At 40.9% G+C, this 27,571-nt stretch overlaps 1 protein-coding gene across 1 annotated transcript in view; it reads left to right on the top strand.

Annotated features, from left to right (window-relative positions):
* LOC308368797 (anoctamin-1-like) overlaps positions 1–27,571 on the top strand; it is a gene marked incomplete at both ends in the record, with an annotated part of 121,160 nt that overhangs the window by 31,886 nt on the left and 61,703 nt on the right. The window contains 7 exons of the mRNA XM_080843056.1: positions 94–233; positions 1,867–1,948; positions 2,219–2,478; positions 2,600–2,698; positions 3,246–3,397; positions 7,041–7,095; positions 7,289–7,340. Coding sequence (XP_080699182.1) covers positions 94–233; positions 1,867–1,948; positions 2,219–2,478; positions 2,600–2,698; positions 3,246–3,397; positions 7,041–7,095; positions 7,289–7,340 — 840 coding nt within the window. The remainder of the gene's footprint in view (positions 1–93; positions 234–1,866; positions 1,949–2,218; positions 2,479–2,599; positions 2,699–3,245; positions 3,398–7,040; positions 7,096–7,288; positions 7,341–27,571) is intronic.

Below are 27,571 nucleotides of genomic sequence, written 5' to 3' on the forward strand. Positions count from 1 at the left end.
AGTGCAACTATAATGTAACTGTGTAATGTTTGGAAGATAAAAATGTTTTCTTATGTTGAACAGTCACAACAAATTCCCATATGTCTCCTACAGGAAAAACCTTTTTGGTTCAGAGTTGCTCAAGAGACCATTTGTCCAACTTGGACCAAGAGGGAAATATGTGGCGTAATGACGCCTACGCTCCTGTGCCAGCCAATGAGAGGGGGACGAATGGTGGGGAGGCACAGGCCATAGTAAGTTTGTCTCCTATTATATTCCACTGTAAATACAAAATACTTACCTGACAGTGGTACAAGGAAACTTGTGTTGAAGGTGCTATATACAATATTTTTTGTTACTCACTTACTAAAAATATCAACAGGTTATGAATACATAACTGTTTTGACATAATGTACTCTTGCTGAGTCATCTGACGCAGCACTCCATCAGTCTCCTTCTTGGTCAAATAGCCCTAACATAGCCTGGAGGTGTGTTTGGGGTCACTCCATCAGTCTCCTTCTTGGTCAAATAGCTCTAACATAGCCTGGAGGTGTGATTGGGGTCACTCCATCAGTCTCCTTCTTGGTCAAATAGCCCTGACATAGCCTGGAGGTGTGTTTGGGTCATTGTCCTCTTGAAAAACAAATTATGGTCACACTAAGCGCAAACCAGATGAGATGGCCAGATGAGGTAGCCATGCTGGTTAAGTGTGCCTTGAATTTTGAAAACAATCACGAATAGTGACACCAGCAAAGCACCCCCATACCATCACCCCTCCTCCTTCATGCTTCACAATGGGAAACACATAGAAACCATCCACTCACCGTCTCTGCGTCTTACGAAGACGCAGTGGTTGGAACCAAAAATCACAATTTGGATTCATCCAAATGCACTTGATCAAACATTTGATGTACCATCTAAAATGAACACACAGTACAGAATGGCCCCTGCTCTCTACTGCCCAAAAAGGGCCCTTAAAAATGGGTCTAAATCAAACATTGCAGGTATCACATGAAACCAATTTCAAATGAATCAATTCATCTCACATGGCAAATGGCGACTGCAAGGCAAAACATCTGCTACGTAGGGCTAAGTCACCCCAAAATGTTGAAGTGATTATTTAAATACTACTTGAAACTAATTTAAAAAAAACTTTGGCTGATATATTTACAGCAACAAGTACATTCCTAAGTACACAAAATAGTCTATGAATTAAATCCTTAAGTTTGATGGATGCTGTGATCTTTAAGTCAACACTCCAGGGTAGTTGACTTGTAGTTACTTGAATCATCAGCAGTGTTGAACTCTGTAGGTACGTCTGGTTGGTTGCTCTGAAGCTCCTCCATACTGTTATATAGTTCCCCTTCCTGGAAAAGATTGAACTCCTCCATACTGTCATATAGTTCCCCTTCCAGGAAAAGATTGAACTCCTCCATACTGTCCTATAGTTCCCCTTCCTGGAAAAGATTGAACTCCTCCATACTGTCGTCCCTTAGTTCCCCTTCCTGGAAAAGATTGAACTCCTCCATACTGTCATCCTTAAGTTCCCCTTCCTGGAAAAGATTTGCAGGTCCTGAGAAGAAGTCTGGAGTGTAGTATCCATTATTGTGCTTCCAACCATAGCTAAAATCATCTTTATATTTTAATCAATTTCTTTAAAAAACACTGTGATGTATGTAGTTCTTGCATAAGCATAAGCAGTTATTGGAATCATATGAATTTCAAAATTCTAAAAGGCTACTCACTGAAGCCTACTTAAGGGGCGAAAAAAAAATCATGAAATCATTTTGGATTATTTTATAGTTTTTATATAATGAAACCACCCAAATCACAACGAAGGTTGAAGGAAAGTTATATGTGCTTTTGTGTTTTGTTTTGTTTGGACAGCCCCTGAAGGCACTGAAGGCGGATGAAGCATCAAAAGTGGGAAGGCAAGGACCTTACTTTAGAGATGGGCTCCGACAGATAGGTACTGGCTCTACCTTCAGGGAACAACATTTTCTCGACCCCCTGTTGGATGTACACACACACAGAATGTATAACTGGCCTGTTATATCAGGCAGTATTAGCTCTGAAAGGGTTCCCATTTCAACTTTGTTTTAACAGTTATGCATTGACATTGGCCTCTAACAAGTTTTATATACATTATTTTTTAGGTCTTTGTGTTCTGGGAATTTATATTTATATATTTATTTATATATTGTTATTAATCATGCTGTATCATATATTATTACTGTAGACTATGTCCTCACCTACCATGTGCAGAAGACACCTACCAGTATGCGGCGGAAGCCCTCGCGCTCATTGGCACGGAGTATGAGGGAAAGCCTGATGCGAAGCTTCAGACGGACCCGCCAAACACCAGATACCCAAGAGGACCCAGAAATTGCTGCACAGGAACATCAGCCAGACTACCATGAAGATGACCAGCTTTTCCGGCGGGAGGAGTTTGAAGAGAACCTTAGGGAGATGGGGTTAGAGTTGGAGAGGGATGAAGGGGTGAGCGTGACATTTTGAATTTTGTCATAAAATTAGCTGAGCAAGACCAGGATATCTAAATCATACTTCTTACAATTTTTCATGAATGCAATTCATTCATCATCTTTTTGTATCATGTTAGACCACAATCCCTGGTATTGGTTTCCTGAAGATCCATGCACCGTGGAGTGTTCTCTGCAGAGAGGCAGAGTTTATGAAGTTGAAGATGCCCACCAAAAAGGTGTGAACTGCAAATTATCTGACGGTGTCTATAACCATAATATGATCTGACGGTGTAGGTGCCATATCCTGCCCCCTCTGACTATAACCATAATATGATCTGACGGTGTAGGTGCCATATCCTGCCCCCTCTGACTATAACCATAATATGGTCTGACGGTGTAGGTGCCATATCCTGCCCCCTCTGACTATAACCATAATATGATCTGACGGTGTAGGTGCCATATCCTTCCCCCTCTGACTATAACCATAATATGATCTGACGGTGTAGGTGCCATATCCTGCCCCCTCTGACTATAACCATTATATGATCTGACGGTGTAGGTGCCATATCCTGCCCTATCTGACTATAACCATTATATGATCTGACGGTGTAGGTGCCATATCCTGCACCCTCTGACTATAACCATAATATGATCTGACGGTGTAGGTGCCATATCCTCCCCCCTCTGACTATAACCATTATATGATCTGACGGTGTAGGTGCCATATCCTGCCCCCTCTGACTATAACCATAATATCTATTTATTCTTTGAATTCACGTACAGATGTATGAAGTCAAGCAAGGCAGCAATATAGTAGAGAAGATCAATCTGTTTATTCATAAAGTGACAGAACCATTACATCCAAAAGTTGAAGAGAGCAAGAGGCAAACTGCAAAGCCTTTGAGCTACCCCTTCTCCAGAGAGAGACAGCACCTGTGAGTATGGAATTATGCTTAATAATGCTAGAAGTATCCACTACTGTTCAAAACTTATATCTTCATCTGTCAAATAAGATGTAAAATGAATCAATGTTAAAAATGATGATTTCAGCTTGAAATGATGGGTTTGTTCTTGAAAATTAGCTTTCATCAAAAATCCTCTTTGCAGCATTACTCCTTGACTCCTTCTTTCCTAACTAGGTCTGTCATAGTTTCAAGCAGTGCTTTGGGTCTTGTTGTAGGATGATATTAGGTCTGTCATAGTTTGAAGCAGTGCTTTGGGTCTTGTTGTAGGATGATATTAGCTCCAGTCAAATGCTGTTCACAGGGTTGGCATGGGGATGGACCTATGGAGTGATGAGCAATGGCCTTCCTTTTTTAAGATTCCTTTTACTCTGTCAAAAAGACTACCAGCACCAAAACACCCCAGTACATCACATGTCCTCTATTGTACTCAGGAGATGGTGTCACACATCATGCTGTCACACAGCATCTTATCATCTCAATTTAGGTTTGTCTAACATTTTTTTTAGTCCCCCACCCAGTATCTATTTAATTTAGCCTTTCATTGGCTGAAACTCTGTTTAGTAGGCCAGCATTCCAGTGTCTCTTATCAGTTGAAAATCAGATTACTGTTTTTGGGGGATTCATAGGTGGTAACTACCAGCTGAGGAACTGAGAGGTATCTATTTAGATTTATTAGATTATGATGTTTTTATCTGCCTGCACAGTTGTGCACTTATCTTTGTTTTCTGGGTAGAGTTGGTTTGCACTTTTCTGTTAAGGATTTGCTCTGCACCTTTGTAAGGTAGCTTCAGTTTCTTGGTCATTTTTTGGATGGAATAGAATAGCCTTGAAGGGAAACATCTGTGTTTATTAACTTGGTCCCTGTTTTCCCATCTTTTAGGTCATTTTTTTTTACTAGGGACAAAAACTATTGAAAACGGTACAATACAGTCAGTCCGATCATACAGTCATTTTTCTAATATTTTTACAGTTATTGAGGTAGACAGACACAGGTCTATCTCTGTAAGGAATCTTCCCCATGTTGTCAAACACTTATAATAACATTGTGAGCCGAAGTGAGTGGTGAAATGTCTGTGACCTGCTTTGGTCATAATAAGCAAACACGCAAGCACTACAGTACCGTTTGCACCCCCTCTAGGCCAGCCCTGTTCAGAAACTCTGAAGAAACTCTGATGCGTTCCACTATGCATTTAAAGTTTGACCATACATGATGAAAGTTTAGCCTAATGTCATGATCAACAACATTTGTGGATCTAATATCACACATTTCAATGCAAAACACAGCTGGCCAAAATTAACAAAATATGTATGGATCACATTCAGATTGGATGATTATTTATTGCAAGGAACTATTAGCATGTTATGCAATGGATGATTAGCATACCATGAGAGTTGCAGCGTGCTTAACACTGGGTTAAGTTACTTATGTAAACAACTGAGGCTGTAACATTAGCTAGCCATCTAACAGTGAACTATGCCCATCCTGTTGGCTGCCTTATATTAGAGCTACATCTTCAGGCTTCCCGAGATCAGGATTGCTAAATGAACTACTATTCCATTACATGGCAGATTTGTGCAATAGAGGAGTCTGACGAGTCTGATTTCGTTAACAAAGATACACTGTCTTTGAGTGTTGCTTGACATCGGTAAAGATAGTTTGTGAAGCTGTGAAAACGTGGTTCACTTAAGGCTTTACTAAGAGCAAATTTGAAATGGACTTTCAATTGGCTTTATTTTGGAAAAGGCAGTGTACACCTTAATTCCATGTATGTCTTTTATGAACATACACATCAGGATCAGAATTCAGACTTCAGAATGTGGACTCTGGGTTGTAGCCATAGACCCGACTCGGAACCGGTGATGATCCTCAAAACAAAGTTTGGGTCATCCCAGACCTGTTGATGGAGATCCTTGCACACTCCATGTATGTCTTTTATGAACATACACATCAGGATCAGAATTCAGACTTCAGAATGTGGACTCTGGGTTGTAGCCATAGACCCGACTCGGAACCGGTGATGATCCTCAAAACGAAGTTTGGGTCATCCCAGACCTGTTGATGGAGATCCTTGCACACTTTAAGGTGCTTGTTCTGCTCAGGAGGCAGGAGCCTGGACACTAACTAGGCAGTGATGCGGTGCAGGTTCAAATTGGACAAGAGGATTGCATGAACTGTTCTAAATGAAACGTTGACGATGTCAGAGATTTCCCTTATGGGTGATCCAACTATCCTGATGCAACATTTCCTTGGAGGTTTTTGGGGGTTATGCTTGTGGTGGGTCTCCCTAAACTCTTGTTGTCCTCCAGTGACGTTCTACCCATCTTCAAATACGAATGCCACTCAAAACACCTCACTGGCTCATTGCTTCATTGCCGAGGGCTTTCTGAAGTATTTCAAGGGTTTGAAATGCGCATGTAGCAGTGGTCATAAAAACACGTGTTACACAAGTGCTGATATTGAACAATACTTGTTCGCACAGTAATTTCAGTCCTGTGCTCCATTCATTAACAACAGGAACTTTTTGAACTTTTTGATTCCCGACTCCTGCTACTTTGCTAATAGACCAACATAAGCAAATTCTTCCAAACGTCTGCAGAAGGGGAAGCGGTAGTGTCTCCACACAGCCATAGCCAGGACACAGAAGACGTTACACACAGCCATAGACAGGACACAGGAGACGTTAAACACAGCCATAGACAGGACACAGGAGATGTTACACACAGCCATAGACAGGACACAGAAGACGCTACACACAGCCATAGACAGGACACGGGACACGCTACACACAGCCACAGACAGTACACAGGATATGCTACACACAGCCACAGACAGGACACAGGAGACGTTAAGGGCAAGGGTAAAGGACAGTGGGCCATAGGACAGTAGAACAAGCCCCTTCATTAACTGTTCGATACACAGCCATAGACAGGACACAGAAGACGCTACACACAGCCATAGACAGGACACGGGACACGCTACACACAGCCACAGACAGTACACAGGATATGCTACACACAGCCACAGACAGGACACAGGAGACGTTAAGGGCAAGGGTAAAGGACAGTGGGCCATAGGACAGTAGAACAAGCCCCTTCATTAACTGTTCGATACACAGCCATAGACAGGACACAGAAGACGCTACACACAGCCATAGACAGGACACGGGACACGCTACACACAGCCACAGACAGTACACAGGATATGCTACACACAGCCACAGACAGGACACAGGAGACGTTAAGGGCAAGGGTAAAGGACAGTGGGCCATAGGACAGTAGAACAAGCCCCTTCATTAACTGTTCGATTCACATGCTAAAGACTTTGTTTAGTATAGTTTTAAGGGAGGGAAAAAAACATGAGGAAAAATATTTGATGTCTCCACTATTCACAAAATGCTACCCAGGTTCAAGCATAACTCCTGCATATTGAGGCAAGCACAAAAGACACAAACACAAAAACTACTACAGCAAAAGGCTTCCCAGTTGCCCTCACTGGAGCTCCCAGAGGAGATGCACATCCTGCCTGATTAATTCAATTATTACATATAACCATTTGAAACAAATATACAATAGCAATAATTAAGGGAAATGTTTACTGTTATTGTTTTGGCAGGTTTGACCTCTCAGACAGAGCTTCATTCTTTAGCAGCAAAACCAGGAATTCTATCGTAAGTACTACACACACTACGACTAACTGTTACTGTTTTTAGCATTTGCATTCATTCATTGCTGTGATATGAGTTAATGAAGTTCATTTGACTTAAAGGTCAACCAATAATAACCAAATTGGTAGCATACTCTTGGTTGCCACATGCTTAAAATGTAAAAAACAAAATCATGAAGCTGCATTTTCTTCATCAGGTGTATGGAGTGTTGAAGAGAACAAAGTGCACACGGACAAAATACATCATGGGTAAACCTTATCTCTGACACACTTTTTTGCATTGGGCCTTACAGATCCTCTAGAGGCCAATTTATACTGGTTTAAAAAACTGACATTCTCAGCAGGAGCATCAAAATATTACTATATTACACAACATCAGTGGGATGCACGTCTTGCCATCAGAAATTCATCCACACACTTCAGGAAAGTAGTAAAGAAGAATGTCTGTGTAGACCGAACATAGGAATGTTTGTGTACAAGTTAGGCCCTAATGTCACTGGCCCACGGTTAGAATGCACTTCTACATCTGACTGATTCCTTTGCAGTTAGAGGCAATTTTCTGAAGACCCAGTTAATAGACCACAGAATTAAGTGGAGCTGAACAATTTAATTACATACAAGAGCAAAATCCATTAAAAGAAATACAGTGCATGAATTATGTCAAATCTACTGGCAATCGTTCAAGTTTATTTATATAGCACATTTCATATGATATACACTACCGTTCAAATGTTTGGGGTCACCCAGACAATTTCATGTTTTCCATGAAAACTCACACTTGTATTTATCAAATAAGTTGCAAAATGGATAGAGAATATAGTCAAGACATTGACAAAGTTGGAAATAATGAATTTTATTTGAAATATTAGTAATTAATATAAACTTTGCTTTTGTCAAAAAAGGCTTAATTTGCAGTAATTACAGCATTGGAGACCTTTGGCATTCTAGCTGTTAATTTGTTGAGGTAATCTGTAGAAATTTCACCCCACGCTTCCTGAAGCACCTCCCACAAATTGGATTGACTTGATGGGCACATGTTGTGTACCATATGGCCAAGCTGCTCCCACAACAGCTCAATGGGGTTGAGATCCGGTGACTGCGCTGGCAACTCCATTACAGACAGCATACAAGCTGCCTGCTTCTTTCCTATATAGTTCTTGCATAATTTGGAGGTGCGCTTTGGGTCATTGTCCTGTAGGAGGAAATTGGCTCCAATCAAGCGCTGTCCACAGGGTATGGCATGGCGTTGCAAAATGGAGTGATAGCCTTCCCTATTTAAAATCCCTTTTACCTTGTACAGATCTATGTTGTTGTTGGAAATTCTTTATTAGGAACAATCCCGTGAGATGAATCATCTCGTTTTCAAGGGGGTCCTATAAACTACAATATGGACATTTTATCGTACAATTCAGCAAGACAAGACAAACGAAACAAAACAAAACAAAACACATGGACATAGCACATATATCATTGCGTCATATATCTGTTCAAATGATGGTTATTAAAAACATGAACAGGTGGTCTCTAGATGGGATGATAGTGCAGTTTTAAAGAGGTTGAGTGATGTTATGGAGTGAATATGGATTGGTAGATTGTTCCAGTCACAGGGAGCTTTGGATATAAATGCTTTTTTGCCAGATGATGTAGGTGTATTGAAGTAGATTTGTGAACAATGCCTGAGGTGATGTGAAGTTGTGTATGGGACCAAAAGTTGTTTTAAGTACTGTGGATAATTGAAGTAAATGCATTTGAATATGAATTGTAGCCAGTGCTGGTGTCTTCTTGAGGTGGGAGATGGAAAATTGAGTGTTTCATAAAGGGTGCAGTGGTGGGTCATGTATGGACAGTCAAGGACGAATCTGCATAATTGATTGTAAACTGAATTGAGCGGAAGAAGGTGTGTTTTAGGGGCGGTCTGATAAATTACGTCTGCATAATCAAGTATTGGTAGTATGAGTTGTTGAGCTAGTCTCTTTCGTACTGTAAATGTAAAGCAGTTTCTATTTCGGTAGAGAACACCAGTGCTGAAGTTAATTTTCCGGGCTATGTAATCTATATGGCATTTGAATGATAAAGTTGAATCAAGCCAGAGACCAAGATATTTTGTTTGTTCAACTCTATGCAGTAGTGTACCATCAAGGCAAGAAATATTGAAGGATTGACTGTAAGTTTGTGCTTTGATATTCTGATTGGTCCCGAAGAGCATTGTATTTGTTTTTGTTTTGTTGATAAGTAATTTATTTTCTCTGAGCCATGATTCGAGATAATTGAGGTTAAGTTGCAATGTTGACTGAGTTTGTTTAAGGTTAGTTTGTGACGTGTATATGACTGTGTCATCAGCATAGAGTTGAACGTTGCAACCAGAGAAAATGGAAGGAAGATCATTAATAAATATAGAAAACAGAAGTGGTCCTAGTGTTGAGCCTTGTGGCACACCACGTTCCTGAACTGCAAGGTCAGATGTTGTGCCCTGAATGACAACACAATGTCTTCTATTGTGCAGGTATGAATTAAACCAGAGTAAAGCGTTTCGTGAAATACCAATGGAATATAATTTATTGAGGAGAAAGGTAGTGGTCGACAAGGTCAAAAGCCTTGGTAAGGTCAATAAAGATTGCACCGGTCAGTTTACGATTAGCAGATGCAGAGTGTATGTCATTGGTGAGTTTCAGTAAAGCGGTAGTTGTGGAGTGTTTTGGACGAAAACCAGATTGAGCAGGTGACAGGATGTTGTGTCTGGACAGATAATTAGACAGTTGGTTATATACTAATTTTTCGAAAACTTTAGCTATTGAGCAAATGATTGAAATTGGTCTGTAGTTATTGGGGTCAAGTTGATTACCTGCTTTGTAGAGTGGAGTGATTCGAGACCATTTCCATATGGAGGGGATGTCATGGGTTGATGGTGATAAATTAAAAAGGTCACAAAGAGGGTACATGAGAAGTTTAAGAAATTTGGCTTCTACGCCATCTAAGCCGGGACCACTGCATACTTTGAGGTCATTAATTGTGTTCAGAACTTCAACCGGTGTAATTCTCCTGAAGGAGAATGTGCTGTGGCATGGTGGTGTATTGTTAATGACATAGGGATCAGCTGTGGGAGTACAGACTGAGGAGAAATGTTGATTGAAAGCTTGAGCTACAAGAAGAGGATTATGTAAAATTGTGTTGTTGACTTTTAACTGAGTATGATGAGCGGTTTTATCTGGTGCGTTGGTTAATGTTTTAATTTTTTTCCAAAATTGTTTAGTATTTTTATAATCATTGGTAAGTGATTCATTGTAGTAATTTGATTTAGAGTTTCTGGTCAAGATTTTGCTTTTATTTCTCAGCAATCTGTATTTCTCCCAGTCAGCGGGATCTCTTGTCCTGCGATACACAGCCCAGGCTTTATCTCTCTGCTTGAAGGTGCTAATGAGATCAGATCCACGGAAGATGGCTGCCCTTAACTTTAATAGTTTTGAAAGGGGCATGTTTATCAATCATTTTTGTGAGTTCTGAGTGTAAGAATGCCCATGCATCGTGAACATTTTATATGATTTGGTACCGGTCCCAGTTAATTGAAATAAGATCGTTAATGAATGCATCAACATTGATTTTCTTGTATTGTCTAATTTGTATTAGTCTCGAAGGGAGCTTAGGCAACTTTATTTTCCAGATGCAAAAGATGGTACAATGATCACTGAAGCAGTCGGACATTATCCCTGATTTAATGTATCTGTTCGGATGTGAGACCAGAATCCAGTCAAGCAAAGATTGACTTGTAGGTGTGACCCGAGTGGGCTCACTAATTAGCTGTGTTAGGTTCAAATTCCTAATAGTATTTTTAGCTGTATAAGAAGATCTGTCTGCCCAGTCCTTATTAAAATCTCCAAGAAGTGCCAGCTCATTTTTGTCCTTGATGGAGTTAATAGTAGATATAATACACTTGAAGGATTCAGCAGGAGCTGAAGGGGGTCTATAAATATTTCCAATAGTTAAGTATTTGCTCTCATGTAGGATGATTTTCACAAAGATACCTTCAAAGTGGACCGGCTCAACTGTGGGCACAACCAGCTCGGAGGCAAGATTGGATGAGACATATGTGATAACGCCTCCGGCCCTTGTACCTCTATCTGCTCTGCAGGGCCGTCGTAAAGGGGTGAAAGGTTGGGACAATTCTAGGGGCCCACAGCCCAGGGGGGGCCCACAAAAACCCCAGTAGCCTATTATGTAAGCTTCCCTTTCTATGATTATATTATTATGTATAGGCATATCTTATGTTCATACTAATGCATCAGAGATAAAACAAAGCGAAAAAAATCAAGCAACATTTTTTTTTAAATATTATTTTTTCCGAGCAATAACCCCCTTTTTTTAAATATGGTTTGGTCCATAGGCACATTAAGACTCGCGCAAGTTAAAGAGAAACTGTCATCTGGAGAGTTTAAAATGATACTTAACGAAGGGAAATCTACTGTATGGAGATATTTCTGCTTTATAGACGATGCAGATTCTAATTAGGCTGTTGGATATGTCCAATGTAAGAAGTGTGACGTTTTAATGAAATATGATTGATGCAACTCTCAATGGTTGGATGTAGATAGTTTCATAACGAACGTCGGCGTGCAAAAAGATCTTCAATGGTAAGACTTGTGCCTCCGTTGGTGTATCATAAAACGTGAGTTTTATTAAAGCATAGCGTGTGTAATGTGTATCTATTTCATTCCGTTTGTTAACCTTTCCTGCTGTCTGTCTGCCCGTAGTTGGGGATTGCAGGGGAGTAAAATGCTCCACGGCCGAAGTAGATTAGTTAGATGTTTTTAACTTTGCGGTTAATTCCCTTTCCTTTACCTCCCTTCCCTATACAGACAGCAGGAAAAGTTACAAAACGGAATGAAATAGCTACACATTACACATGCTATGCTTTATTAAAACTCACGTTACTCACATACTGGTTAACACTGTTACAGCACATAAATCTTTGGTGCTGCATCCAAACTATGCGTCACCATTTTCCCTCCCTGTACGTGCTCCTCTTAAAGGAGCCGTACAATTTTACTAAACGTTCTTGCAATGTGAATCATTTAATTTAAATGTGCTTTTTGGCCTTATTGTGCACCATTGTGTGTTTAACAGCGCTTTTTTGTGTGAGAGAGCATTTAACTGTTGATGCCCCAGTTTAAAAAAAGACAGGCTATTCATAAACAACGTACGTAAATCTGGCATTAGTAGGCTACTATGAACAGTTGAGAAATTGATTCCGTCGGGCTTGGTTCGGATTCGAAAAAAACATATTTTAATGGCTGTCGGACTCTGTCCGGGCTCGGTTACTATTCTGCCAGACCGGGCCGGGCTCGGACAGAAAAATTCGGCCCGATCCATGCTCTAATCTGCATCCTCAACGCCAACGGGCATTAGTTGTCCGTACTCCGATTTTAGTTCCTGACATTCATTGTCGGATAAGGACGAGGGGCGTAAGATACTGAAGCAAATCCTGAATATCAGTGATGCTGATCACAAGGTCAAAACATAAAGTCAGTACAAATTATAATACATATACAGTAGTCTAAGAAAAAAAGTTGTGTAAAATTGATCTTTGGCGATGACAAGTTGGGGGGGCGGGGGGGGGGGGGGGGGGGGTGTCCCACAGCAATTTTCTTTCAGGGGGCCCAGAATTCCTAGCAACGGCCCTGCTGCTCTGTATAGGACATAGTTTGTTAATTTGATTTCATTGTTCGATATCTTGTCGTTGAGCCAGGTTTCTGATAATGTAATTATATTCGGTTTGTGTTGTTCAACCCATGGCCTCAATAAATCAATTTTATGTTTGAGGCTCCTGATATTTATATGTATTATTTTAAGACCTTATACACTATCCATATTGGTATAAGTTTAAGAGTACTGTCACAAAATCATAGAGGACTGTCACGACATAACCATAAGCAAAGATCACAAAATATAAAGTGTTAAACACATAAATGACATACATATATAGACCAGACAAGCAAACACTGAACATAAACAAACATATAGACAGGAAGATCAAGTAACGGAAAAAACAAAAAGCCAAAGTAACCCAAGGCCACCACAAATAGCCTTAAACCCATAGGCCCAAGGATGAGGGTGAGTAGCCCACGGTTAACCAAGTTTCCCAAGCCAAAAATAAATAAAAAGATAGCAATAGAGAGAGAGAGAGCGAGAGGGAGAGAGACTGAGTCATGTTCATCAAAACGACAGAGAGAGTGGAGAGACAGATGAAAACATACTTGGTAGATGATTGAAAGAACTGACAATGACATCATCAGCACGCGTCATTGTTCTCAGCAGCTGGGGAAGCATGCCGGTCAATGTTCCCTCTAATTTTTTTCAGCACTGAGCAAATATTTTTTATTCTGAGCGCACATTTCAGCACTGTGAGCAATTCGTAAACCACGCAACCTTACGAAAATGACCACGAGCCTGCGTTTGCCATAGGTTTCCAAAAAAGATGACAGCAAATGCATCAATATGTCTACAAGGTTAGAGGGAACATTGATGCCGGTGTTTTGGAGCCTGGAGAGTGCGACCCGGGGGATCCCTGTGATCCTCATGAAAACTGGCCTCTTCGCCCCCATCCAGCCAGTATGTGATGCGATAATTCCTGTATAGCTTCCCATCGATGTACAGTTTATCAGCAAAAAGGCGAGCCCTTTTGTTTCTTTGCCTTGCCTCTGCCATGATCGGATAAAGAAGCCTGCGTCTTCTCATAATCTCAGCTGGAAACTGATCGCTGATGGCATAATTGGTTCCCTTCAGTTCCCCACCCTTGGACATAACAGCGTACTTCATTTTAGAGTCAATGGTTTTGGCCACGATGGGACGGGGCCTCTGCTGGTCAGCTTTGGCTTTACCCAGGCGATGGACTCGGTAAAAGTGGACAGCTTCTACTTCATTAACGTCCATTTTCAGGTTATCGGACAGGAATGACTTTAACAATTCTTCGGATTTCTGGTGAGTTTCATTTTTTACTTCAGCGAGTCCATGAACGATAATATTGTCTCTCATACTCCTGCACTGTAAATCAAGAATGTCATTAGTCATGTTGACTTTGTCGTGTTGAAATTCATCTGTCAAGCGTTTCAGATTGTTGACGTCAATTCTGAGAGAGGAGTTGTCAGCCTTTAGCACCTCGATTAGTGAGTTGTTGAACTCGACAGAAGCTTTCAGGTATTTGACATAATTTGTCAGTTGTTCAAGTAGATTAAGCTTCTGGAGTTGCTATTTGGCCTTTAAAGACTCACGTATATCGGAGTATGACTCATCCAAGTCACTTGAGACCAGCTCACTTCGAGTGCGTTTGCCGTCGGGTTTGTTGTCCGCCGGCATTATGTTTTTGTGGTAAAACTTGTCGATATAAGCTTCCAGTTCCTCTACTGTCTCATCAACATGTAGATCCAGTTTGAGAAATGTTAGGCTGATCTCCGATCAGGTTGTGAAAAATGGCCTCTATACACCTATGTAGGTATTTCATTAAAAAACAGATATTTCCACCTAGAATAGTCATTTGCCACATTAACAATGTATAGAGTGTATTTCTGACTAATTTAATGTAATCTTCTTTGAAAAAAACAGCGCTTTTCTTTGAAAAATAAGGACATTTCTAAGTGACCCCAAACTTTTGAACGGTAGTGTACATAGACACAATGTGCTTTGAGATAAACAAGCAAACAAGCACACTTAGCAAAATATGTATATGTATATATATGTATATGTATATACATGAAATAAAAAACAGTAAAATGAATAAAATAAAAACAATAAAATGAAGTGTTAAAAACAAAAAGACCTATAGTCATGAATAGGCTGAAGCAAATACAAAAGTTTTATTTCCCTTTTTAAAAGAGAACACTGAGGGCCTGATGTATTAACATTGCGACCGCAGCTTAATCTGCGCCTTTGCCAAAGCGCAAATTAACGCACAGTGTTTTTCACCCTTTTTATCAAACAAGAACGTCATCTTGTCCTTAGCGCCTAACCCGGCCCATTGGGCCTGATTTACTAACATTGCGACCGCAGCTTAATCTGCGCCTTTGCCAAAGCGCATATTAACGCACAGTGTTTTTCCGCATTTTCCGTGGTATTTATCAAACCAGATCCGCGCTGGGTAATCGGCGCCTTACTCCGCCCTTTAGTGTTATTTAGCACACCGGGTAAAAGACGGGAGAAACCGCCTGCATGTTACTGCCACCATGGAGATTCGAGGAAGAGAAAACGAAGGTTCAGCGAAGAGGAGATAGATATATTGGTTCACGTTCGCTCAATCACTGAACCTGATTCAATGTGCGCACGGTTATATTGTTGTTCTGCGGCCGATGCTGGGTTAGGTATAGGTGTCATTATCCATGGCTGTTGGCGATACCCGCCATCACCTACAGCGAGATGTTTCAAAGAACACGATTATAAAGAATATGCTATTGGTGGCATTAATGCATAAACTGTCTAATATAACAATATAGATGTGTACATGGCGAGATTAATAATTTCTACAAGGGACATGGGTTCACTACAATATATCCCCACTGAAACTTATACATTTACCAAGTAGCCAGGCCTCTCCAAAATCCCTTTTGCTCAATCTTGGATAGATGGCACTATTCCGGAAGATAAAACTGTCATGGACAGATCCAGGGTATTTGGCTACCACGTTAGTAATGACCTGGACATTCATTGAATATGTGTGCTTTCTCTTTCGGTTAATGTATTCGTGGATTGAAGGTGGGACTGTTTGGATGTGGGTGCAATCCATGGCTCCAATTACGTTCGGAAAGTTTGCAATTTGATAAAAGTCCTGTTTGATGTCTCTAATGTCAGCTATGGCAGTGGGGAGATGTATTGACCAGTGCACCGTAGCAATGCGTCGAGTACCTGGGTGAATATTTGGCTGAGTGAAGGCTGAGCTATACCAACTGCTGATGCTATAACTGTTTGAAATGATCCGGATGCCAATATTTGCAATGTTGCCCGAAGTTTAACCCTCTACAGCACGCATTATTATGCAGTCATGGAAAAAAATGTTACAGTGTTTTTTCATATATAATATGGACTCAAATTAACATATTCATTATTTTTTTTTTAAATTAAATTTTTTGGGGGGTACTTTTAGGTGCGTTGCCATATGGCAACATTGTGCGACAATGGAACTGCTTGATGTGTTTTCTTGATGTGTTTTCTCCCAAAATGACATGAAATTCATAGATAATTACATACCTTTTCAGTCTTTTTTAAATTAAATTGTTTTTATTAGTTACAATGTTTTCAAGAGCTTTGTGTACAAAATATTAAATTAATTTTCAAAGTATTCAACAATATTTAAAAAAAAACATATGATTCAAACTGATAATGCATGTATCAATATATTTTACTTTTATACTTTACTTTTACTTTATTTTATAAATATATAAAAATATACAGTACTGTGCAAAAGTTTTAGGCAGGTGTGAAAAAATGCTGTAAACTAAGAATGCTTTCAAAAATGGAAGTGTTAACAGTTTATTTTCATCAATTCTTCATAAATTAACAAAATGCAGTGAAGGAACAGAAGAAAATTCTAAATTAAATCAATATTTGGTGTGACCACCCTTTGCCTTCAAAATAGCATCAATTCTTCCAGATACACTTGCGCAGTTTTTGAAGGAACACGGCTGGTAAATTGTTCCAAACATCTTAGAGAACTAACCACAGATCTTCTGTGGATGTAGGCTTCCTAAAATTCTTCTGTCTCTTCATGTAAACCCAGACAGACTCGATGATGTAGAGATTAGGGCTCTGTGGGGGTCATACCATCACTTGCAGGACTTTCTGTTCTTCTTTAAGCTGAAGATAGTTGTTAATGACATTGGCTGTATGTTTGGGGTTATGTTCCTGCTGCAGAATACATTTGGTGCCAATCATACGCCTCCCTGATGGTATTGCATGATGGATTAGTATCTGCCTGTATTTCTCAGCATTGAGGACACCATTCATCCTGACCAAATCTCCAACTCCACTTGCAGAAATGCAGCCCCAAACTGGAAAGGAACCTCTACCATGCTTCACTGTTGCCTGCAGACTCTCATTATTGTACCTCTCTCCAGCCTCCAGCAAACAAACTGCCTTCTTCTACAGCCAAATATTTCTAATTTTGACTCATCAGTCCAGAGCACCTTCTGCCATGTTTCTGCACCCTAGTTTCTATGTTTACGTGCTTAGTTCAGTCACTTGGCCTTGTTTCCTTGTCGGGGTAGAGCTTTTTGGCTGCAACTCTTCCATGAAGACCACTTCTGGCCAGACTTCCCCGGACAGTAAATGTCTGTACCTGGGTACCACTGGTTTCTGCCAGTTCTGAGCTGATGCCACTGCTTGAAATCTTCCGATTTCGAAGGTAAATAAGCTTGATGTGTTTTTCATCAGCTGCATTAAGTTTCCTTGGCTGAACACTGCGTCTACGATCCTCAACGTCTTCTTCAAAAGAGCTGGAACTGCACATTTTGAAACCCCTGTCTGCTTTGAAATCTTTGTCTGGGAGAGACCCTGCTGATGCAGTATAACTACGTTGTGTCTTGTTGCTGTGCTCAGTCTTACCATGTAAATGGATAAAAAATAAACATTTATTGTTTACATTTTTCAAAGCATTCTTAGTTCATAGCATTTTTTCACACCTGCCTAAAACTTTTGCACAGTACTGTATATAAATATATGAGTAAAAATACAACCATTTAACTATATCAGTGCATCCATACATTGTCATTCATACAAAGCTACTGCATTAGCATGGGCAAATATTGTTCCATTACGGCACAATGTTGCCATATGGCAACATACCTATTTTATTGAATAAAAAGGTAATAGTTGTATCAAAACAATGTGACAATGATTTAAAAAAGACCAGAACTTACCCCAAATGCTTGATGGAATTTAAAATTCTGAAGAAGTATGACAAAATTATGAAAATCTTCACAGATTGACGAGCACTTCTTCAGCAACCAGAGCGATCGGAAGTGTGTGAACAAAATGGCAGTGCAAGGGTGTGTAGTGTCATGTGATGTCATCAAAGCATATCATTGGATACCACCAGACTAATCAGAGCTCATGTTTATTTTCAAATTTCAAGAAATGGCCCAAGAAAGGGAATGTTGCCATATGGCAACACCATGCAGTAGAGCAGGGGTCTTCAACGTTTTTCAGGCCAGGGACCCCCAAACTGACGGCGAGGTTAGCAGGGACCCCCTACTATATAAATTGCATAAAATATTGTTTATAATATACTAGGCCTAGTGCCAAATAAACATAGCTACCCTGTTATTGTGTATTCAATACTAAGCTATTCAAATAATACAAAGGTTAATTTCATTAACATTTTTATTTTTTAACATTGAATTTAACCTAACATTTTTGAACAACAAATTTAACTTAACATTTTTTAACATTGAATTTAATTTAACATTTAACAACATGAAAGGTACAGGGTGGCCGTGCCACTGCCATTTATAAACAAACATCTTGCAAACAACTCTGAGCTAACAATTAATAACAACTTATTAAAATAATTCAAAGATATATGTTTTTATTTTATCATACATAAAAAAGGGACAGTGAATCCTCAAGCATCTGTCGATGGCACACATCCTCCCACATTAGTGAGATGTATCTTCTTTTCAATAACTCCTGATTGACACGGATGACGTAGGAGGAGTCTGTCGCATGGAGTTGTGTTGACAACATATAGATGTTATAGTGAGATTGACAGGTCAACAAACCAATCACACCGCTAGCAAGTTGTTAAGATTGTAGGTAGTAGCATGCTAACATTAGCTAGGGGGCTCATACACCTTGCAAATCCTCTCAGACTTATTTTTCAGTTACAATTAACGTTTTTTGACCTTGTACAGTGTCTATTTCTCTTTTTCTTTTTTTTTAAATCGAAGCAAAAAAATGTCAAACTAACAATTTATAGGTACAAACAAGACCAGCTATGGAGTTTGGTCCGCCATCTTTTATTTTTGATCTTCGCGCTCTTTAGACTTGAGCAGAGACGATTGGCTAGTGCCTGTGCTGTCGTATTTGCATGAAAGGTGCTGTGAGTGAACCGGTGCCCAGCTTGAGAAAGCTCCTGTGGGTAGCTGAATGTGTCGATTGGACTGAAAGATAACGTCTTCTCGATCAATTTAAACGTTCGCTACAATATGTTGGATTTATGTTAATGTTAATTTAAAGGGAATAAATGCAATTCTGATTCGGAAGACATAAAAATTTGTGGGAAAAAAAATTGGTTGAATTTTTATTTATTTTTTTTTTTTTATATAAAAAAAAATTGTCTTATCAACCAAAGATTTCGCAACCCCCCTGCAGTACCGCGAACCCCCTGTTGAAGACCCCTGCAGTAGAGGGTTAACAACTGATGGAATGGAATATGATCGCCGGGTGGAGGGTTCGATGTCGTCTCTGATCTGGTTCAGTAATTGTAGTATTGTGTGGCTGGTTAACCTGTACCTTTTAATGATTTCTGGTTCGCTTAACTGGAAAAGTGTTATTCGTGTTGAAAACATTTTTTCTGCGCGTTGTTCTTGTCTCGGTCTTCGCCTTGTTCTAATAACTGCTGCCATATCGAAGTTTTCAGACTCAATCAAAATAGCGCTTCCTGGTTAAGGCTTTTATGAGGCGGAGAATTATCCCGCAAATTAGAGATGCACGCTCGCCAGTCGGTTTTAGTAAATACCACAGAATACATAATTAGGCGCACCTAATGCCTCTCTTGGTGGCACACGCCCACGTTTCCTTATACCCTCCCACCTGTTTGCGGCTCACACCCACACAGCGCGAATATGCGCTTCTACTCAAATGCGCTTCCTTTGTAAATACCGTTTTATGTTTACACCCGCTATTTTACGCCTGAAATGGCCGCAATCCTTTTAGTAAATCAGGCCCTGAGTGCGATGACCTTAACTCCAGAGGTAGGCTATTCCAGAGGGTTGGGGCACAGTAACTAAAGGCACCGTGTGCAGCATTGGTGTTTATTCTTGGGGTCGTGAGAAGACATTTATTGGAGGATCTTAGGCAACGCGATGGATCATAAAAAGAAATCAAATCGGAAATATAGGGTTGGGCAAGGCCGTTTAGTGATTTATAGACAAGAAGGAGTATTTTAAACTCAATTCTTTGTTGTACATGGAGCCAGTGAAGTGATTTAAGAACAGGGGGTGATATGATTTGAATTTTGAAGTCCTAGTGACTATTCTAGCAGCTGCATTTTGGATAAGTTGAAGTTTGTTTAACATCTGTTTTGTTAGACCAGCATAGGGTGCGTTGCAGTAATCTAACCGACTTGAGATAAATGCATGAACTAATTGTCAGAATCCTGTAAAGACAGGAAGCCACAGACTTTAGAAATATTTCTGAGGTGGCAAAAGGCTGTCTCAGTAATGTTAGATATATGCTTTTGAAAATTAAGATCTGCATCAAGGGTCACTCCTACATTTTTAACATTCTCACATGGTTTTGCCCAGAGGGAGGTAAGAATTGGTTGAAAGTGATTTCTAAGGGCCTTAGGGCCTACAACCAGAATCTCTGTCTTGGCATTATTTAGCCTTAGAACATTTTGGGCCATCCAATTTTTAATGTCGGAGATACAACAAGTGAGGTCATTTACCAGACTGGGGTCATCAGAGGAGATGGATAGGTAAAGTTAGGTATCATCAGCATATGAATGGTAGGAGATGTTGTGTTGCCAAATGATAGATCCAATTGGTAACATGTACAAATTAAAAAGCAAAGGACCAAGAATTTAGCCAATCGTGATTCAAACAAAAGCTCAATGCAAAAGCAAAACATAATTCAAGAGAGGGAGGCATACTTTTAGTCTGTCAGACACGCCTCCTCACGAGTGGAGATTTTCAATGCATCATCTGACATTTCAGGGGTTCTCTGTAACGGTTTAGTTTAAGGGTACCTGCGTAAGGATTTAATAACACATTCATAAGCAAGATAACACAACATCAGATTCAGATTCAGAAAACTTTATTAATCCCATCAGTGGGCAATGAAGTTTGCAGTCCCAGTCTCCATCAATCAACAATAAATAGTAAGCTTATAAATAAGTATGCATATGCATCAACACACACATACAGTTAACACACACATACAGTCAAACACCCTGTCCTGTCAGTGATGAACAGCGCTCAGTAAATGAAATTGTCAGTAGTGTACTCTATCCCTACAACCTTGTTTAATAATAATCTAATGGTTGTAGGGATGAAAGATCCAGAATACCTTTTTGGTTTTGCCCTGACAGATAGGTAGTGCCTTGCCCTGACAGAATAGTAGTGCCTCCCAGAGGGCATTAATGAAAATTCACCACCTAACACATGATCAGGCTGACGGATGATACTTTTAGCCTTTTGGACTGCCTGTTTGTTAAACAGAGCACTCAGACTATAGCTGTGTTCCAATAATCTTTGATGAAGTGTTAACAATGCTACTGAGACTGTTCTTGTCTTTGACTGATAGGCTATTGAACCAACATAAAAAAGAGAAAGTTAACAGACTCTCAATAAAAGACTGATAAAAGTTACGTAGAATAGTTTTAGAGACACTGAAGGAGTTTAGCTTCCTCAGCAGATGAATTCTCTGTTGTCCCTTTTTGACAATTGTCTCAGTGTTAATATGAAACTTAAGCTCACTGTCAAATATTGTACCTAAGTACTTGTAAGAATCAATGATTTCCACATCCCCCTCATGTATGACACTTGCTATTGGTTCTGTCTTTGCCCTCCTAAAATCAATTATGAGCTCTTTTGTTTTGGCTACATTTAAATCTAAAAAATTATTGTCGCACCATTTCACAAATGAGGTCAACGCTAGCCCATGACTGGAATGTGGACCTTGGAATAAAGATAGCAATGCAGTGTCATCTGAAAATTTTACTAGGTAGCTTCCTTGTTGGGAAGACCTGCAGCTATCTGTGTACAAAATAAATAACAAGGGAGAGAGTACACAACCTTGCGGCGAGCCAGTATTTGAAGCAATAGGTTGGGACAACTGACCATTTACAAAGACTCTCTGTATTCTATCTGTTAAAAACTTTAAAAGCAGAAATAGTTGATTTGGTATCTAAAAATCATGTGCCAATCTCTTGATCAGAATATGTGGCTGCATTTTGTTGAAAGCAGAAGAAAAATCTGCAAATAAAACCCTAACATTGGACCCAGGCTTCTCCAAATGTTTATATACTGTGTCTAAAATAAAACGTTTTGCGTCATCCACACTTCTACCAGTTTGATAAGCAAACTGTAATGGATCCAGTTTTCCAGTGACCAAGGACATAATGTCACAAACTGGAGACTTGAAACAAGAAATAGGATGCAAACGCTCAGGGCGTGTTTTACTTAAATAAATCAAAGTGCCACGATGGGCAAAAAAGGCAAAGTTCACAGGACTGGAGAACACAGCATGTCTTACTGTTCACAAACAATTACACACAAAGACAAAGGAGAAGTCCAAGGCTTACATAGGAGCTTAATTAATACATTGGCTACAGGTGAGAACTAAACTTATTAACACAATGGCTAGAGGGGAGAACATAACCAAATTAACACATTGCCTACAGGTGAACCAAACATTGAGGAAAGGAAACATCGAGGAAACCAAACATCGAGGAAAATCTAAGTAGTGAGGGAAATACTAAACACAGGAGAGGATGAACGGGTTGGAGTAGCATATGGAGAAAGAGCAGGAACAGAAACAGAGGAGCATGCAGCTAAGGTTGTGACAGAATCCCCCCTCTGACGAGCAGCTCCAGATGCTCTAGAATGCTGACCGGGGGGACGGCCTCGCTTACGTGGAGCAGGACGGTCAGGGCATCTCCGGTGAAATTCTGCTTTGAACATGGGGTCCAGGATGTCATTAGACGCCACCCAAGATCGCTCCTCTGGGCCATACCCTTCCCAATCAACGAGGTATTGGAGTCGGCCAGCTCTCCGTCTCGAGTTCAGCAGTGCTCTCACAGCATATGCAGGTTCTCCATCAACATTAAATACTGGAGGTGGAGTGTCCAGGGGCTCTGCCTCCTGCAGTGGACCTGGAACCACCGGCCTAATGAGGGAAACATGAAATGAGGGTGAGACTTTGAACTGTGATGGTAATTGCAGGCGATATGTTACCCTGTTTATTTGTTTTAGGATCTTGAATGGTCCAATGAAGCGTGGCCCAAGCTTTCTGCATGGCTGGCGGAGATTGATGTCCTTTGTGGATAACCACACTCTCTGGCCTGGATGTTAGGTTGGAGCCTCTCGGCGATGGCGGTCGGCTGCCTCCTTATGCCTCTTGATGGCCCTCTGGAGGTGAACGTGAGCTGAAGACCAGACATCATCGCTACGAGTATACCACTCCTCCACTGCTGGAACTTTAGTACTGCTTGGATTCCAAGGGAAAAGTGGTGGTTGAAAACCCAAAAAGCATTGAAATGGTGTCAAACCGGAAGAGGAGTGCTTGAGTGAGTTTTGAGCGTATTCTGCCCAGGGGAGAAATCTACACCAATCACCCTGTCTGTCCTGACAGTAGCTTCGGAGGTACCGCCTGAGTTCCTGGTTTAACCTCTCCACCTGACCATTAGACTGCGGGTGATGACATGAGGTCAGCCTCTCCATGAAGGCCCGCCAAACCTGTGAGGTGAACTGAGTGCCCCGGTCAGAGACGATGTCTTCAGGGAGGCCAAAACGTCTGAAGACATTGTGGAATATGGCCTCGGCAGTCTGGAGAGCTGTGGGGATACACGGCAGAGGAACAAGACAGCAACCCTTTGAAAATCTGTCCACTATAACAAAAATTGTGGTATTACCTTCAGATGGAGGCAGGTCGGTGACAAAATCTATGGACAGATGGGTCCACGGGCGCTGAGGTAAAGGCAGTGGCTCCAGGGTGCCTGCAGGTAGGTGTCGGGGAACCTTAGATTGAGCACAAACACTACACGACTGAACATGAGACTGGACATCCTTGTTTAGGGTAGGCCACCAATACTGAGAGGATAGCAGCTGTTGTGTGCGAGTGGTGCCAGGGTGACCCGTGCCAAGAGATGTGTGCGCCCAGGTAATGAGACGACTGCGCAAAGAATCAGGCACGTAGACCCTGTTCGGAGGGCATTCAGGTGGTTTAGGGTCCTGAGCTGAAGCCTCCAGGAGCTCTCTCTCCAGATCCCATCGAATGGGGGCCACAATACAGGTGGGAGGGACAATGGGTTCTGGGGTGTCAGGATGTGGTATTGCTTCAAACATGCGAGAGAGTGAGTCGGCTTTGGTGTTTTTTGAACCAGGACGATATGAGATGGTGAATTGGAAACGAGTGAGGAATAAGGCCCACCTGGCTTGTCGGGGGTTGAGCCGCTTGGCTGTGCGGATATATTCCAAATTTTTGTGATCTGTAAATATCACAAAAGGCTGTTGTGCCCCCTCCAGCCAGTGACGCCACTCTTCCAGGGCAAGCTTGATGGCCAGTAGCTCCCTATTACCCACATCGTAATTTCTCTCAGCCTTGGTCAGCTTCCTGGAGAAGTAAGCACATGGGAAGAGTTTAGCAGGATTACCTTGACGTTGAGACAGGATGCCACCTACCCCCACCTCTGAGGCATCCACCTCTACAACAAAAGGAAGCGCAGGGTCAGGATGCTTCAGCAGAGGGGACGATGTGAACCTTGTTTTGAGAGTCCTGAATGCCTCCTCTGCTTCAGGTGACCAGGAAAAAAGACGAGGAGATCCTTTCAGGAGAGAAGTCAGAGGAGCCGCTACAGAACTGAAATTCCTAATAAACCTGCAGTAAAAATTAGAAAAGCCAAGAAATCTTTGAAGTTCCTTTGTAGTTTTGGGCCTCGGCCAGTTCAGAACAGCTTGCACCTTTTCCTCATCCATCTGCACTCCCTGTGAATTCAACACGTAGCCTAGGAATGAGATGGAAGACTGATGGAAGAGACATTTCTCAGCTTTGACAAAGAGGTCATGCTCAAGCAGTCTGTTAAGTACTGCCTTCACATGTTTTACATGATCCTGAACATTGTCTGAGTATATAAGAATGTCATCAATATAAACAGCAACAAACCTATGGAGCATGTCTCTGAGAACCTCATTCACAAATGACTGGAACACAGAAGGAGCATTGACTAACCTATACGGTAAAACAAGGTATTCATAGTGACCAGTGGTAGTGGAGAATGCAGTTTTCCATTCATCTCCTTCCCGGATCCTCACCAGGTTGTATGCGCTTCGCAGATCCAGCTTGGTGAAGTATCGGTAAGTAACCAAACATCGAGGAAAATTTAAGTAGTGAGGGAAATACTAAACACAGGAGAGGATGAACGGGTTGGAGTAGCATATGGAGAAAGAGCAGGAACAGAAACAGAGGAGCGTGCAGCTAAGGTTGTGACACATAATTTCAGCTTAAAGGATTTTCTCAAAAATGTTCATCACCAAGGACGTAAGAGCTACTGGTCTGAAATCTTTCAACTCCTTGGGTTTATTTAGTTTAGCTAGTGGGATTATGGTGGAGCTCTTCCATATTTGGGGAATATGGCCTTCTTTTGCACACATATTGAAGAGGCAGGTGAATACTCCACTTAGTTGGTCTGCACAGAAGCGTAATGTGCGCCCACAAACAGCATCAGGACCAGCAGCCTTCCTAATATTGACCTTCTTCAACAAGGATGTTACTTGTTCCTGAGATATCATTATGTAATTATCTGGAACCAACGTGTTTCTCAACCCAGAAATATTGTCAGAGAAGTCAGATGATTCAAATGTGAATAAAATAAATTAAAAGCATTAGGAAGATCACATGACTGAACCCCTTGAACAGAAACAGGCATCCTCCTTTCAGGTTGTTGATTTAATGATGCCATTGACTTAATTCCTCGCCAGGCGGCTCTAAGATCCCCCCCACTGTATTGTTCTTCTACTTTCCTTCTATATTTCATTTTAGCTTTCCTGATCTCATGTTTTACTTCTTTGGACACTGCTTTAATCTCCCAAATATCCCCAGTGTTGAAAGTCCTCTTTTTCTTGTTAATGACAGATTTAAGTTCTTTCGTCACCCATGGTTTATTGTTCGGAAAAGTGACAGTTGTCTTAGTGGGGATAATGTCCATGTCCACACAGAATGTGACGTATGATGATACAATGTCTGATAGTTCATCAATGTTCTCAGACCCCTCTTGAAAGCACTCCCAGTCCGTACACTCAAAACATGCTTGAAGTGAGGAGATACTGTCCTCAGACCAGACTTTCACAGTTCTCTCCTCATGTTCTAAGCGTCTAAAAGAGGGTTTGTACACTGGTATGAGGTAAACGCTGTTGTGGTAGGAAGCTCCCAAGGACGGCATGGGTATGGAGCTGTAAGCCCCACCTACTGACCCATAACACAGATCAATACACGTCTTTTTCTGTGTTGTAGCGCAATTCACATATTGCTCATAAGTTCTCATAGTCCTACTCAAATCACAGTGGTTAAACCTTCCAGCACTAAGGTGCCCCGTGGGGCACTTTGTGGTATTTTTATTAATAGAATTTAAAATCTCAGCGAGTTTTTGTCCTACAAACATAAAACTAACACCCAGAGCAACCTTGAACCCTTTACTTTTTAAATACATACAGAAACTAAAGTATAAATAAACACTTTGTAAGGAGATTATAACTAATCCCTTGCACATTTCAGCCTCTGAGTGAGGTTTTGACCCTCCCATTAGCAAATGACAACTATTCATATGATAAGGGGATGGTAATTCAGTGATCACCATTGGTTCCTGATGTGTCAAGAAAACCTGTAGGGGGTAGTGGGGCACAAAGACATTCCAGGGCTATTACGTCATGGCCATTGTCATTTGACCAAGGTGTCCCAGAATGTTCACACCTCTCTCATCAATATGCATAGTGGTCTAAGTGAAGAAAAGTGTCACTTTCTATAATACTCATAATTAGTATAGAAACCACACACAATTTTTAAATGCTAAACTCACCGATGTGGAGCAAACACCTATGTTTACAAGGTTCAGAGTGAAAAACAAAACTTCCAAAATATTAACAATGTGTTTTTGTACAAAGTCTGAGCACCTCTAAAACTAGATTTCATTTTAATAAAAAACTTGTTTTACTACATTCCTTTTACTTTCATTCATTTTTTGCTGAGGTGTTCTAGAATATAATCATAAATGCCACTTTGGCCTCATGGTTTTTAGTTGGGTGAAATATACAAAAATATCAGGCATGGCAGAATACTTAACAGTCAAAAAAGGCCTTAGTGTTGGAAGTGTTAAAATCCCCCAAAATGAATTTGGGTGCGTCGGGGCAAATTTCGTCCAGTTTGTGCGTAGTGTCTGCAATCAGCTGAGCAGCAGCTGCTGCATTAGCGCGTGGATGAATATATACCAGTGTATAAAAAAGTTGTTGAAACTCACGCGGAAGGTAGAAGGGGCGGAGTGAGATTGAAAGCAGTTCTATGTCGGCGGT

Source organism: Sprattus sprattus (genome assembly GCF_963457725.1).
Source record: "Sprattus sprattus genome assembly, chromosome: 8".
NCBI classification, from domain to species: Eukaryota; Metazoa; Chordata; class Actinopteri; order Clupeiformes; family Clupeidae; genus Sprattus; species Sprattus sprattus.